We start from the raw sequence: 17,067 nt of genomic DNA, 5'->3' as shown, positions 1-17,067 counted from the left end.
TTTTGGAAAAACTTTCAGTCAATGAAAACTCCAGAAATGTGTTTGTAAGGCACTTTAGCAGTGTTTTTATGGGTAAAAACAACACATCATAGTGCTAATGAAGTAAAAACACTTCTTAGCATTTATCTACAGAACTCCAAATCCCACAATGCAATGTGCGAAACTTTTGCAAAGATTTATTATTATACAAGGCCTACACAATGTCTTTATCTAGTAAAAAAAATAATTTTCCAGCTTTAATTAATTTCAACCAAACGTTACAGCTGTTCATGTCGCAGTTGTGGAAAAAACTCCAGCTCCAGCTGTTGTAATTTAAGATGTTTTGTTTATTCTTTTAGCTTGTTGAAGTCATTTTGAACAGCTAATGCCCTACTCTCTCACACATGTCACAAGAAGCTTCCAAGTACAGTCCAATTAGTCTTCAGGTTAGAACCCCACATAATCAAAAACATCCTGTCACTAATTTTCAGCATCATGCGCTGCTCACTGGATGGTTCTACGATGATGTGCCAAATCATAATGACCGCCTACCTCGGGTGTTGTTCACCGTCTGCCAACAAAGCAGCCCTGGCTCTTGAAAGGATGACCTTGACATGACTGCTGGAGGTACCTGTGGTATCTGGCTCCAGGAAGTCAGCACTTAGAGTCCAGCCTTGTTGTCCCATCACCACTCATCTCATCATCCTTTAGTACTTTCCTTCCATACCCATTATGAAAGATTTGTTCAAGCTCTTTTGCAATAGACCTCTGTCCATTTTAACAAGGCTTTGTCCAGTTATTCACTTTGGAACCAGTTCATTATTCGTCATTTCTATTTAGCTCAACTCTTTACTATTATATTTAGCACATTAGGTACAAATTTTGAGTTACTAACCACATACACTTAAGATGTAAAAGAAGATATTGGATCTGCCTGCTTCATCTGCAACCTGTTAGACTTGAGCGTGTGTAGATGCAGCTGTATTTATCCAGAGCTCCCCTACTTGGTTGAAATATCTCCAACTTCTCCAGATTTTGTATATTACTGTACCAAAAGAAACCACCAATATGTGCCAAGCTGCTTTTAGAAAGCATGAAAGTTCTAATGACAGGCTTTCTAATGGCTGCCTTACAATTAAGCTTTGAGTCACGGAGAGGATGTGTTTCATCTTTGTCCTCAAGAGCCATCAAGGCTCCTGTCCACTCACTGAAGAAAGGTTTGAGGAATCGGCTGCTCCCCATACTTGGTAAAAGTCAGCGGTAATGGTCAATGCTCGTCTTGTAGTTATACAAGCATGGAGGGGATAGTTCTATGAAGGAGAAGACTTTTGATGTGTGTGACAGAGGTCGTTTTTTGTTCCTTTTGCAAAACATGCTTTCTGTGCTTTTCTCCGTTTTATCGTCAAAACAGGAATTCTACCTGTAAAGGTTGTTGTAGACCTTCCAATAAAAGTTATCAGAGAGATTGTTGCTTTAAATCAGACATGAGCAACTGGCGGCCCTCCAAAATAAATCCTCCAAATGTGTCAATGAAGTTGAATAAAGTGTCAGTAAAAGTACAGAAAGTAACAACTAAAACAGACAAAGGTTCTAAAAATGCGCAAATGACTCATAAAATACTCAAATTGATGACAAAGACACCCAAACAAAAACCATATCCAAAATGACTCTAAGGACTGATAAACTGACAGAAAAATACAGACAATGACTCCAAAAAGGCTCAACTCGACAACAAAACTTAAAAAAATGAAAGAAAAACACACAGAATGACAACAAAGACTCCAAGGACAACACGTATACAAAATGACTCCAAAGAGAGAGAAAATGACAGAAAAACCCACAAAACAAACACAAAAATACAGAAAATGACTCCAAAAATGCCTAAATCAACCATAAAAAAATACACAAAATGACAACAAAAACACACAAAATTATAACAAAAACTCACATAATGAATAACAAGAAAATGACAGGGAAAGACACAAAAGAACTCCAAAAACATGAAAATGCTAGAAACTCATTTAAAAGACAAAACCATTTGTTCTTTGCTGTATAGACTCTTTGATTGTTTGTAAAAATTGTGATGTATTTTGTTGGGCGGGGCTTAGCCTGGAAGCAAAACCACAAATGTTTTCATTTTTTCTGAGCACGAGTGTCCGCTGGAATTCTATAGAACTTTAATTTACGTCCACTAACGTTATTCCTCCTATTCTGGCACCCAAACACAGCTGTAACATTACTATCCTCCACAGTCTTTAGCCAGTGGCGTTTCCTGTTTTTGCCTCCAGCTTGAGTTGTGACATCACTCGTGACGTGGGTCATTAAGAGGTTTATTAATGTTCAGATTGGTCATTATTCTAAATGCTGACATGAATGTTGATAATGTGGCCCTCGGATCAGACAGTCATGTTTTTGTGGCCCCTGCTGTCATAAATTTGCCCGCCTCTGCTTTAAATCAATATATATGATTATGAAAAAGTACTTTGAGATATTACTTGTTTTTTTTGTTTTTTTTTTAATAAATAATGCAGCTGTTCTGGGAATAAGTGTTTGCTTGTAAAACACACCCAGCAACTCAGATCCCCAACCTTGTCTAATAGTCTCTGGAACCCTAAGAAGTGATCAGTTTGTGATATCAACCAGCTGCTGTCCTAGTATTGAGCTATTATGTCATGGTCGCCATGGTGACCTTCTTTTCCCTCTTTTATAAACAAACACAGCAGTGTCCACTGATGAACAAACCCTTGGAAGCAACCTGCTGTATTGTCTCGGGCAGATTGAGCATGAATCCATGTCATGTGTTGAATCCAAACGAGGACCTTTATGTTTTCCCTGTGAGGGGAAATGCAATAACAGCACTGATGAGCTCATCTGTCCATGTCCAAGCAAAAGCATTACGCTCTTCTGCTTTTGATCAAATGAAGCTGATAAACGTGCATTTCTCTGTTTTTCATTCAGAGAGAAAAAGTTCCTGTGGCACCTGAAGCTCGTGTTTCCTCAAAGCAGCTCGGAGTTCTCCCAAAGGAGGTAAAACCATCACCACTTTAGTAAATCTCAACAAAGCCACTGAAATCCCGATCTGACGTGTGATTGCTTTGCTGTTCCAGGGTGCCTGACACTCACACTTTGGAGCAGATCTTGAATGCTTATATTCACCCAACTGAGTCTGACCCTGTGAAACGTCAAAGGTGAGAGTTTGTTGTTCTTCCGGTTGCTGCAATGATCGTGTTCTCATTACTTGACTTCATTTGTTTAGTTTTGTCTTGTGTTTTGTGTTGATTTGTTGCCAGGTTGAAGATGTATGCGCTGACCCCATTTAATCACATTAAAGTTTTTATGAAAGCAGAGGGAAGGAAGGGGAACTCTGTGAGGTAACCCTCGTTTCTTCTCTCACTCACGTCATTCCCTATCGATGTACGTTATTGATTAAAACTGACGTATGTTTAGTTAATAGCTGCTTAAGTCAAGTGAAGTGATAAATTCATTTAAACTCAATCAATCTTTCATACATTTGGATTTACAAGCCAGTTTACACCTTGCAGAGGTAGATGGAACATAGATATTATAAAGGGAAAACATTGTCAAACAGATTCTAATTTGGAAGAATGAAAAACCTTGGTTTTATTTTAAACATTTCCCACCACAAAAGTGATACACGCATGAAAAAAGCTGAACTACGAACACAAAACAATAAGATTAGTTATTCTGCTTTAAAATGTTGGTCAACAAAGGTTCACAATATTTTGTTCGTCACTTATTCTTTTTTTCTTTTTACATAGTTCAATACACTTTAGCAAATCCGTTAAACTGAAGACTCAGGGACCAAATCCGGCCCTTTAGAGCATCAAATTTGGCCCACTGGAGAAAGTGAAAATGACCAACTAATTCAGTTGTAAATATCTTCAAAAACAAATATTCAAATAAAATCCACAATATTTGCAGAGCTCAGTTTTCCACTTTTTATTTCACACACACACAAAATTTGCCAACATTCCAAAATGTTGGCAAATTTTCTTCAAATTGTTCCTTGAAAATTCCCTGAATTTGCAAAATCAGGGAAATTCAAGTGAAAATCCTGCATAGACTGATATACTCACATACTTTTATCATTTATATATACTTTATATGTGAAAGTGCAAACCAGGGCACATTAATGTTGAATTTGCTCTTTTTCCCACCTAAAATCTGTGGCCCACTTAAACTCAAACTGGTCCATATTTGGCCCCTGAACTGAAATTAATTTAACATCCCTGCCTTAAGACCACGTACGCCTTGGCATAAAATGCATAAAACACACACTCTCATTAATGTCAAAAAACCCAAAACGAATGTTATTTACATCTTGAACTGAATGCGTTGACTGAATTCTCGGTAACACACAAATGTTGTAGGCAATTACTTTTCAAACTGTGGCTATTTACTCTCTAATCTCAGTGACCACTAGGGGGCACACAGGAACCACAAGTGGTCCCCGGACCACGGTTTAGAAAATGCTAGTACAATGCTGACATGCCTGCAGGATGATTACATTTCACCTACAAATCAATAATCAATAAATGTTTCAATATATAGTTCTAGTATTTTAATAGGTTTTCTTTAGTTATAGTTGGAACACTTTAATCCGATGTATAGGACGTATGGTTATCTTTTATATTGTTTGTTTGTTATTGTTTTGAAATAATTAGCGTGTCATTATTGAAAAGGTTTGTGCATTGATTTATTTGCCCCTGGTGACTCATCTGGACCAAGTCTGACTTCACTGTCCTAATGCCTCTGTTTTTTTACGTTTCTTTTTAAAAACATGCTTTAATTGCTGTAAACTAAAACATTTAAAAGTGTGTCACAGTCTCGTGATACTTCAGGCATCCAGCTCCTGTGTCTGAGCTGACCTTTTGCTCAGGCTTGCCATACACAACAGATTCTTTTTTTCTTCCTCTTCTTTTTTTGTAAGTACTCCGCTTAATGAATTTTCAAACATGACATCAGCAGCTTGTAAATTCCTGCAAACATACGTTGACTCTTGGCAGCATCGATGGAGAGGCTTCTCCTCCCACTACTTGGGTTCCGACGTCGTACAAGAGAAATCGGCTGTAATTTCCATGTGTGCTCTCGCCTCCCACTTCTCTCTCTGTTTTTTGTTTCCCTCTGGGCCTCAGAGGCGGAGGTAATGATGGCACCAATTTGCTTCACCTACTTGTAGATATTTTGGCCGTCTTCCACATCCACTCAGTCGTGGAGTGACTGATGCTCCTCAGAGCTCATACTCACTACTCCTCGGCCAAGATGAGAAGTCATAATGCCTCCCACCCCTCGGCTCTAAAAAACACACTCGTGTGTTCACAGATGAGGGAGGGAGCCTGCTCCCTTGAAGCCCACGGTTTATATTCGATGACAACATATGGAGGGGGCTTGGTGAAAAATGAGGGTGGGGATGGGCAAATGTTCAACAGGCGCGTCAGGCCATTATCATGTAATCTACACCTTCCACAGAGTCTCTAAAACACTTAATTCTGACACCACACATCTTCATTGTGTCTCTTTAGAGGAATCCACTTTGTGGCCCTATGCCATTGCATAGTCTGCCTATAGCCAGAAACGCCTATGCTTTAGACCAATGGTTCTCAAACATTTTAGGCTCAAGTACCCCATTTCCCTTATTTCTGAATGTACGTACCCCCTTTTGTTCGACTACATTTTGCTCAGAATACTATGAAAAATAAAACTGTAGAGCATAATAACAGAATGAAAGCGTTAACACACATTTTAAAGAATCTCATTTTGTATATAAGTGGAAGAAACAGTATCTACAGCTTCCTGAACAGATTTATATCTATAGTTTTTATCATTTCCTGTCATCTCCAGCATTGTGTGGGACCAAGACTGTTCAGTTCATGTTTTAATCAAGATAATTTCCATCATTATTATTATGATTATCATTTTTAACTAAAAATAAACATTATAAAACCTCATATTTTTAGTTCTTTCATTTGTTAATTTTTCTCTCTCCCCCCCCCCCCAGTGCGTACCCCCAGGGGCACACGTACTCTCATATTAGAAGCACTGCTTTACACTTACACTTATTATAGCCGGTGACTAACTTTAACAATCTATACATTTAGTCTAAAGCTCAAGTGTGAGAAACACATAAAGTGATACATAAAACTGATTTTTAGTCTTAGTACTAGTACAGTGCCTGTCAGAAGTATGTATTCATATAGTGGGAGCTTAAGTAGAGTTGTCAATTATGGCCAAATGAGTATGTGTTTGAAGGTTGGATGTACAAAGAGGTGTACATACTCTGTACTCTGTAGTGTTATAAAGGGGTTAGTTTGCGGGGGCAAAGTAAAATAGTGTTTGATTTCCCTGGTTTTAATCTATGGGACATGCACATGATAAATTCATAAATAAAGTTTGCACCAATGCTTGCTGGACTTAAGCAAATGGATAACAAATGTCCCGGAGCATCCCCTGTCCTTAACCCTACTTCGGCCAAAAAAACTCATGTACATCCAAGGTGCGCATTAGGTTATAAACACGTGGTGAAAATATCAGCGTTTATAATGCCGTGTTCACAGAGAAATGTGCATGTTTCGCTTTGAGCACAGCCGCTGCCATTGCCGGCCAATAACTTCCGGAAACTATTTGAGTCTATTTCAAACTTCCGTTGTCGCAACTCTCTCTCAAAACGGCTGTGTGCGTGCGGCTCATACGCCCCTCCCCCCTCTCATGTCCCATTCGTAAATCAATGCGGTTATTGACGACAAATTACTTAAAATCCCAGTTATGTCACTCGAAATTAATGGATTCGAATTGGCCGCCAATAACTTCCGTGAACTATTTGAGCTTATTTCCAACTTCCGTTGTCACAACTCTCTCTCTAACCAGTTTCATAAAGTTCAGAAAGTCCAGAAAGTTTGTAATTACATTTTTCAGTAGAGCTTTTTTGTCCACCTTTAATGGGAAGCATTTTATTGCAGTGAAAGTAGGATGGATGTTATTCACTTGCATTCATAAAGTGCAGTTATATAATGGGGCCGTGACCACAGATTATAGCTCTAATAAGAGGAGAGGGCCTCATTTCAGGCCTCCATGTAAGGTCAAAGCCTTTCAACCAAACATGGGCCTCTCGCCTTTGACTAATGCAAGTCTTGGAAGAAAACTTCTAATTTTCAACGGTATTATTAATATTATTGTTGTGAAGACATGGTTTGCGGTCGTCATGGCTACTGGAAGGTAGTTTGCCAGCACCTCCTACAATGTGTAGCACGGTATGTTGTTATTCAGGGAGCAATTAACCCTCTCCAATCAGGATCCCATGAGCTCAACTAAACACGCCCACCATTCTCATGCTGCAAAAGACGGCCAAGAATCTGGTCTTTTTTTATGTGTTTATTTGTTTTTTTAAATCGATGTCCCTCTGCCTCATATCGCTTCCATTCCTCTGAAATCTCTTAATCTTAAAAAACACTCTCCTGCATGTGCGTTGAGTTTCTGTCTTTCTCCGTTTCCCTTTCTTTCACATTTCCTGAGCTGCTCCTTTCCGCTCTCCCTGAAGCTACGTTCAAATTAGTTGTGCGTCCGCTGGATACTTCCTCGGGTCTCCTGCAGAGCTGGCATCTGTGTTGGGTATTGTTACTAAGATAGCAAAGCATAACAGCAGTGTGTATCTAAATGACTAGGTGTTATGGTTACCCCATGTTTGTCCCTGTCAGCCTTTGCAGTTGAATAATGGAGTGTTTTCTTTGGCATAGTCTGGAGTCATTATTGTTTCGACCATTTTTATCCTACATTAATTTTCAATACTAAATGTAATAGCCCCGAGATCAACCTACAAGTTGGAATTTGTCAAAATATGAGTACAAGGAGAATCGGGTTGTAATGCAGACGAGGTTTTGTAGACTGAAATGACTCAATAGTCCTAACTGCTAGTTTCTAATTTAATACTTAATGAGAGTCAAAAAATATCACCTCATTCCAAATATTATGTGAAAGACATTGTTTGTTGATCCTCTAGTTTTAGCTTTTACAAACGCTTCTTAATTAGCTCTTAATGCCTTTTGTGCTCACTTGTTGTTACATTTTTTGGTGTAGAATTCAGGCATGTCTTTATCTCACGCCTTAGAGCAGATCTGGATAACTGGCGGGCCGGGGGCGACATCCGGCCCTCGGTCCAATTTTTTACGGTCCAAAGTAAACGTACAAAATGACAAAATACACAAAACAAAGGCAAGAATACATAAAAAAAAAATACAAAGAATTACAACAATGCAGAAAAACACAGCAAAGGACAAGAAAAATAGATAATACACAACTACTACAAAAATGAACAAAACGACAATAGTAATACACAAAATGACTACAAATAACACAAAACGACAACAAAAATACACAAAATGAATATATAAAATATACAAAATTACAGAAAATTACAACAGAAGTACACAAAATAAAATAAAAACACAAAAAAATGACTCTGCAAGCCCACAGCACCAGCAAACAAGGAAAACGACAACAGAAATACACAAAAATGACTCCATAAAAATGCAAAATTACTATATGACTCCAAATTACACACATTTTACAGGAAAAAAACACAAAAGGACAACAGAAATGCACAAAATGCCTAATAATGAGCAAGACAACAACAAACATACACAGAATGACAGAAAAACACACATATTTCCGATTAAAAAAAACTATTTGTTCTTTCCTGTGTAATTGCTCAGATTGGTCATTATTCTGAATGTTGATAATGTGGCTCTTTGATTGAACATTTTACATGTAGTTGGGCTAGGCATGGGCTGTTAAATGTTTTCCCCTTGTGTGCTTAAAATGCTGTCTGAAAAGTCCTGCTCGCGAAGCAGGGTTTCTGTGCGCCTTCACAAAGTCGCAGTAAGCAGGATTTATTTTCTTCACAATGTTACTAGCCTTTAATGTGAAAGTAATTGTTAACTTTAATATTTAAAACAAATTTACGGAATGCCGCTAACAATAACGTCATGCAATCGCTATAGGGGAAACGAAACAGACATTTTTCACTGCCAGATCTCTCATAGCAGATGCATGCTATATGTTAGCTAGCTGCATGGTCTTTTGTGTAGTAGTCATATTACTTTGTGGAAAAATGTAGATTCAATGAGTATTTCCATTTGGCTAAAGCCGTTACATACCAGGTAACATGTTTGAGGCACCGTGCGTTATGTACCAGAAATGTTTCAAACTCGACATGGAGTTTGAAACATTTCGTTGGAAACGATCAAGGCAGTGGAGTCACATGTGCAAGTGTTATAGCTACAGTGGTTATACTGTTAATGATTAGAGATGGGCGATATTATTAATCCACCAGTATTATCAGTTGATATTTGCCATAAAATGTAATCGGTTGACATCGGTATCGGTTTTACCAACGATCTTGAAAAAGTGATACGTATTGTTGTTTGAGACATGTTCAAAGCGATTGTGGCATTTTTGCCATTACCGAAGTTAAAAAATGATTGTTGTTTTGCACAGATAATGTTTGTAAAATACATCCAGTGGAATCACAATAGAAGTAGGCTTAACCTGGTATTTCCATAGAGATATACTGTATATCATGGGGGTCTATGTACAGTATGTATTGGTTAATATCGGGAAAGCTAATAACTATTACTGATGCTTGACTCGGGAACAAAATACTTCATAAAGACGAAATAACAGTTCTCGGCCAGTTGTGCAAAAATACATGTTTTATGTTGAAATAAACATTTGGGGAAAAATTTCCTGAACCTTTTGTGTTTATTATGAAATTGGTTTTGAATAGGTTTGAAAAAGTTCTTTAAAGTCCTGAGTTTAACTCTTTAAATGTTATTAAGCAGATTAAAGCTGCTGGTGACAATGAAATTTAGGCCTGTCTGCAGTTTTTGCACATGTTTAATGGATACAAAAATAATAATTTCTATTCCCGTACTTCCAAACCAACTACTTACGAAAATAAAAACCAGTACCAGTTTCTAGTATGAGTCGGCCCCTTCACAAAACAACAATATAAAGACCAGATGTGTTTGCTACCTGGCTGAGCCCCCCTCAGTGTTTTTAACAAAGGCCTAATGTTTTTAACAACCAACAGGTCGACACCACAGGGAGCTACGATCTCTCATGCCACTGTTTACTCCTCTGCGTGTTTCAGTTTAGCTTGTATATCCAGGGGAATAAAATTAAAAAAAAACATCCGCAAGCTTCCTTTTAACACCAGACGAACATGAAAGTAAATGACATGGAAACTGTTTTTCCTGCTAAGCCCATAATTAATGGATGCAGTCCTTGTAAATATTCCTCTTTTTATTTACGGAAGTTATTTTTAAATTGAATTTGAAAAGATAATCCTTGTAATTAATAGGGACTGTCATTTTATTTTGAAAGCTTCACAAACAGGTTTTAAGCATTTCTATGTAAAACTTTTCTTGTTTCTTAATTCATTAAATCCAGCAAGCGTCTGTCTGCTTTCAACAAAACAATCTGACCTTTATTAACCTGAAAACCACAAAAAGGTCTTGTTTGGATGATGCCTGTAAGTTTATTGTCTCCATGCTGGATGCTTGGTTCTCTGTATGTATTTAAAAACAGCCATTTCAAAGTCAAGTCAGCCCTCATCTCCCAAAAATGCCGTTAACTATTTACTCAGGTGATTTATGACCATCTCTAATGCGTGACAGGAACTCTTTGAGACAAGACTAGACTGATGTCATCTGAAAAGCCAAAGGAGGGGCAAGTATGCAGCCTCACGTGCTTCTGATAAATGTTGTTGATTCTCTCAAAGTCAGGTTTCATTTGGAGAGACTTGCCGTGCAGTGCCTTTATTTGACCAAGTGATGGTTTCAAAAATCCCTTTAAATATCTCTGTGATCAATGCACCTCCAGCAGCAGCAAACACAACGCTGCAGCAGCCAGTTTGGAGCTATTTGTTGCTAGAAAACAACCGCTTGGAGACTTAAAACTACTTTCAGTTTGCCTATTTTCACAAAATATTCCTATTATTATTAGTGATTGTTGTTATCCGTTTTTTTTTTTCCCCCGTCGATCATTAACTCCTCCTACACTGTTCATCCGATTTTTGACAATTAAGCAATCAAAATCGTTCCCGAGATTTATGCTTGTACTTCTAATCGTTTTGAGTTTTGTTAAACTGCATTGACTTTTGAACTCTGATCCTATTTGTAGAGTGGATAGCTGGTTAAGCTAAAGTGGAACTGCTCCAGTTTTTACCTTAAAATCTTTGCAAACAAATTACAAAACATTTACGTTCAACACATTTCATCCTTTTTCAACCTTATTACTAAGGTTAAGCTTTTGCTAGGTTAATGCTTGGCTAATGCTAGGTTAGTGCTATTGCTTGGGTAATGCTAGGTTAGTGTTAATGCTAGGTTAATGCTGATGCTCGTTTAATGCTAATGCTAGATTAATGTGAATCCTAGGCTAATGCTATTGCTAAGTTAATGGTATTGCGAGATGAATGTTAATGCTAGGTTAATCATAATGCTATTGCTCGGTTAATGCTGGGATAATTGCTTTTGCTCGACAAATGTTAATGCTAGGTTAATGCTATTGCTATGGTCATTCTAGGTTAATGCTTAGCTAATGCTAGGTTACTGCTATTGCTTGGCTAATGCTAGGTTAGTGCTAATGCTAGGGTAATGCTATTGCTAGGTTAGTCCTAATGCTAGGATCATGTTATTGCAGGGTTTGTACAGGGTGGGTGTATTTTTCACTATGTAAAAGAGTGTATAAATAGATTGTTTGATTGATGCTAATGCCGTGCAACGTGGGCCAGCACCTGCATCCTCACTTGCATTTTTTTACAGGAAATGCAAATATTCTAGTTATTATGCTGTTGTTCCAATGGCTTGTAACAGTCTATTTGTGTCTTGTGTGCTTTAATTTCTATTTGAAATAGGTACCATGAAATGGAAATGCAAAAGAGCCTGAGGGATAACCTGAGCTACAAAACACTTATTGAATATCCAGTGCTGCACGTGGTGCTCAGAGATCATTGGGAGGACTTTCCTCTGAAAGGAACAGGTAATACAACCATCTCCTTATCACACGTCTCACTCCATTGTTTCTTTCTCTTCTGATCAAATTCTGGCTGCCTGTAACTAAACAAAAGGGTAAGTATTTGACATGAGTCCCAAAACCCCAAAAAATACCAACCTCTCTCCAGCTGCCAATACCAAAAGCATTGTATCATGTCTTAGTTTGTGAAGCTGAAGCTTTGGGGCTCTCTGCTTCCGTATTTTTTCACTATGGCAACATGCTACCCCCAAAGTAACCCAATGTACTCTGCTCAGCATCAAACACACCAACGTAGCCGCAGCAACAACAACCGCGGCCAAAAAAAGGATCAGACAAGGTTCGCTGTTGAACACTGAGCTCATGTGGAGACGAACGACACGAGATGAGGAAACAAGACACAAGTCTTTGATTCCAGTTCAAGAAATGTCAGCGCTGGAGAAGAGCGGCGTATATCAAAATGAGAAGTTTATAGAGCTCTTCCTACTCGTGGTTAAACAGAATCCAAGCAGCTTTGGTCAGGTCACAAAAACAAACCCTCCACACACACACACACGCACACACACACACACACACACACACCTCTATCAATAAAACTGTCACAGCCAAACTGGCTGAATGTCCAATGAGGTCATTTGTGTGTGTGTGTGTGTGTGTGTGTGTGTGTGTGTGTGTGTGTGTGTGTGTGTGTGTGTGTGTGTGTGTGTGTGTGTGTGTGTGTGTGTGTGTGTGTGTGTGTGTGTGTGTGTGTGTGTGTGTGTGTGTGTGTGTGTGTGTGTGTGTGTGTGTGTGTGTGTGTGTGTGTGTGTGTGCGTGTGCGACAGAGAGAGAGAGCCTGGACTGGAGGTGATAACAGAACTTTAGGATACAGAAGCCGTGGTGTGTCTCCTCGGGATAAAGTATCGCTAAAAGTCTGGCAGGCCCCGGACACAGAGAATACTGCCAGGCTTTGCTTTCACACATTTCACTCACTCAAAATATTGATTATCTTTGTTCTGCATTTCAAAAAAATAGTTGTGGAAGGTTGTTGACAGATGAAAATCCTTCAAGTGTTCTGAGCTTGTAATTAATCAACTCAGCTCCACTGAGTGTAAATGTGGTTTATTTTAGCACCTCACACTAATAGGTCATCAGTGTGAGCCAATGGCATCGTGAGGGTTCCTTCAATGGACTAAACACGCTATTAAATAGAATAGTTACTATTATATTCAGACACATAATCAGTAGTTTGCTGGTTGTAAATATAACAACCAAATGTCATAATTTGACATACAAAATCCAGAGTTTGAATCTAAAAATGTTTCAAAAGGTTCCCTGTTAGAGGTTTTATTGAGAATTTGTATTAAAAACAATAAAAATCGAATGAAAATGGCTTGGTTGACTTCATACTGCAATAATGCATATTTCTATTTGCTGGCCGCCCACAGTGTAGAATACATTTACAAAAGAAATCCTAAATATATTAAATAAACAGCCCAGTCCTTCCATAATCTACTTTTACTGAAGATTTAGTCTGAAGTTGGGGTTCATTTCAGCTAAAGAGAGCCAGTGTTGCGTTCACTGCCCTACCAGGGTTCAGATGTGCTCCTTTAAAACCATAGCCCCTCCCACGGGTGTATTATAATTACAAAATAATAACAAATGAGGAACAAACTTTACCATTGTTAGTTTTATATTCCAGACTTTCAGATTTGTACACTGTTGTTACAACAGTATTTACCCATAATGCCTCACTGCCTTACAGAGCAGTGTTTTCCAACCTTTTTTGTCCCGTGTACTCCTTAAATTCTTTTTGTTATATCACACGTGCCCCTTAGTTTATGTTACGTATTGTTTATTTGTGTCACCATGCTCATCTAAACCCTTTCCTTTGTCTGGTCCAACATTAGCCTTTGATTTGTCCATAATGTTAAATTAAATTGACATATGGGAACCACTGCACACATTTTAACCAATGACTTCTAAAAGTTTCACATTTCAAATAAATAACTACATTAAAAGCTTTTAGAAAACAACAACATGGTTACATTGAACAAAATGCCATTTATGAAATAAGGATTTCCCTCCACTGGTTGTATGATTGTATTAACAGGAGCATACAGGCGATGTGTGTAACCATGGTTGCGCCATTTAAACAGTTGACAGGAGGTAATTATAAAGACTTCGAGAGGAAAAGTTTTTTTGGTGTGCGTAAATAACGTATACGTGTTTGCGTTTTCTCGTATAAAAAATTCATAAGCTAAATCCTCAAAGTATAGCACAAGACTTTTAAAGTTGGAGCAGTAGCAGATATCTGAAAGCTCTGTATTCCATTTCTGAGGAACATCCAGTAAACCAACTGTCTGAGAGCCAAGTGTTTTGCTGGGAAAGTGCATGAGTGTACCGCTAAAGGCTAGATGTAATCACACCAACTTACAATATGATTTAAAGTGACGTGTTTAGAGAAAAGCTCCAGTCTCGGGTATTTTAACAAAGACACGCGTTTCTAATTGTTTAATAATCATGTGGGCCCTGAGGTGGTCGTGTTTACTATGGTTGCATAAGCCACAGTTTTTCTTATTTATTTGAAGGTTGTTTTTTTTTCTTTCTACACACATGTCCGTTCTTCACTATTACGTAACTAATTGCTTAGCATGAGGCCTCGTTCTGTAAACCAACATGGAGCCAAATCCATAACGTCACAATGTAGTGTCGCTTCCTCTCTCAGTAAAAACTCTGAATCATGACATCAGGAGATTTTTAAAGACATTAACTGATGATAGTCGTCGTATTTTTTTTTATTTTTACTGAACTATTTATACATTTGTCAATCCTTCATCATTATTGCAAGCTTCTTTCCTCATAGTATATAAAATTATGAAAAATGTAATTGTTTGATCAAAGGGTCACATTTTCAATATTCATGTCAGTGTTTGGAATAATATGCAGTCAGCATTAATACAGGAAAGAACAAAGAGTTTTTGTTATGGTTTTGCAGATTTTTCTCTGATTTTCTTTGTTTTAGGGTTTTTTTTTGTGTTTTCGGATTGTATTTTTGTTGCCATTTTGTGTGTTTTTGGAGTCATTTTGTGTGTATCTTTGGGGTTGTTTTTTTTTTTGTATTTTTGTTTTGTTTTGTAGTCTTTTTGTAATATTTACTCATGTGTTTTGTTTGTGTTGGGATGTTTTTAAAGTCGTGTTTACTGATTCGTGGGAGTCATTTTCGAATTCAATTTTTTTGTGTTTTCAGAGTAATTTTCTGTACTTCTGGTTGCCGTTTTGTGTTTTTAGTGTTTTATGTGTTTCTTTAGGGTCGCTTTGTGTATTGTTGTAGTAATTTTGTAGTTTTTTTTCTCAAATTTTGTGTTTTGTTTATTTTGTTATGTTTTTAAAGTCGTTTTCTGTGATTCTTGGGAGTCATTTTGTACATTTTTGTAGTCAATAATTCATAGTTTTATATATTTTGTTTGTTATTTTGTGTATTTTAGTTGCCGTTTTGTGTGTCTTTTGACTCATTTTGTGTTTTTTAGGGTGGTTTTTTTTTGTATTTTTGTTTATTTTGGAATGTTTTCTGTGATTCCTGGGACTCATTTTGTGTTTTTGGAGTCATTCTGTATGTTTTTGTGTTTTTATTTATTTAATGTTTTGTTTTGTCTACACACACGTCCGCTCGTCTTTATCACATAACTAATTGCTTAGCATGAGGCTTCATTCTGGAAACCAACATGGAGCCAAATGCATAACGTCACAATGTAGTGTCACTTCCTCTCTCAGTAAAAACGCTGAATCATGACATCAGGAGGTTTTTAAAGACATTAGGTACTGTATGCTAAATGGAAATGTGCTCGTATTGTTTCAGCACTTGGTTCGACCAAAAGAGACGAGCAAAAGAAGCCAGAAAAGGACTTGGGCTCCTCTCCTATCATTGCACCACCACAGCAGAAAAAAGCAAAGATAGAAGGAGAAGAGGATGAGCGTGAGGAAGGAGAGATCACAGAGAGTGATGATGATGATGATGGACGTCCAAGTGCTGTGGAAAACAAAACATGTGGTGAGGAGAATGACGATGCCGACCACATGAAAGCGATTAAGGATGAAGTTAAAGCCGATAACAACGGGCAGAGTGGCAGCGAGAAAAACATTTCAGCCTCCACATAACGAGATGAGGCTGGAATGAGTTTAAGACTTCCTGTTTATTCCTCAGTGTGTGGACGCTGACAGACAGACGGATGGAAACCACCTCGATAAGACATGAGTGCCGAGGCTTTCCATCACTTCAGAGACCAAACTGCTGCGTCATGTTCAATGTCTTGTTTGTTTGTTTTATAAGCTTTTGTTTACCGAATCACTTCTAACTGCTTATTCTCAATTAAAATAAAATATTTGATTAAATTAAATGAAAAAAGTATTTGTTTTTATTTTAGCACCTTTTTATGCCTGCTTTGGCCATTTTGGACCAGATTATGTTTTTTTTTTTATATATATATATATATATATATATATTTATTTATTCAAAGACAATAGTATTTTTCAAATTTTATTTAATCAAACGCTTTATTTTGTTTTTTATGTAATCAAATAAAATGTTTTTTTTTTTTCACTATTGATTAAGTTTAAAAGGGGAAATTAGTTTTTATTTTGCACCTTTTTTATGCCTGCTTTGGCCATTCTGGGCCATTGTCTTTGATAAAGATTCAAGACAATGGTCTTTTTTAATAAAATGTTTTATTATTTTGTATTTTATTTAATTAAAATAAATGTTATTAAGTAATTCATTAATTTTATAAAGATCAAAGACAAATAGATCAATGACAATAAAGATCTTTGATAAAGATCAAAGACAATGATCTTTTTTAAACAAATATCTATATATAGATATAGATGTTTCTTTTTCATATAGTTTTTTTTAATTACCTATTATATTAAAAAGTATTGATTATATTTAAAAGAAAGATTTTTGACTATGCACTTCTACTCTTCAGAGTAAGTGGAGTTGAACTTTATTGCTTTAAAGGGACCATGACACCAGTTTTCATATTAATTCTAAATGCAACAACATCGTAA

At 37.2% G+C, this 17,067-nt stretch overlaps 1 protein-coding gene across 1 annotated transcript in view; it reads left to right on the top strand.

Annotated features, from left to right (window-relative positions):
• znhit6 (zinc finger HIT-type containing 6) overlaps positions 1 to 16,400 on the top strand; it is a 34,473-nt gene extending 18,073 nt beyond the window's left edge. The window contains exons 6-10 of the mRNA XM_028443837.1: positions 2,938 to 3,006; positions 3,087 to 3,167; positions 3,270 to 3,350; positions 11,909 to 12,033; positions 15,863 to 16,400. Of these exons, the coding sequence (XP_028299638.1) occupies positions 2,938 to 3,006; positions 3,087 to 3,167; positions 3,270 to 3,350; positions 11,909 to 12,033; positions 15,863 to 16,161 (655 nt within the window). The 3' untranslated portion in view covers positions 16,162 to 16,400. The remainder of the gene's footprint in view (positions 1 to 2,937; positions 3,007 to 3,086; positions 3,168 to 3,269; positions 3,351 to 11,908; positions 12,034 to 15,862) is intronic.
• Positions 16,401 to 17,067: the final 667 nt, after the last annotated feature.

This window comes from Gouania willdenowi, chromosome 4 (assembly GCF_900634775.1).
Source record: "Gouania willdenowi chromosome 4, fGouWil2.1, whole genome shotgun sequence".
Lineage (NCBI taxonomy): Eukaryota > Metazoa > Chordata > Actinopteri > Blenniiformes > Gobiesocidae > Gouania > Gouania willdenowi.
This window is presented reverse-complemented; position numbering and strand designations above follow the sequence as displayed.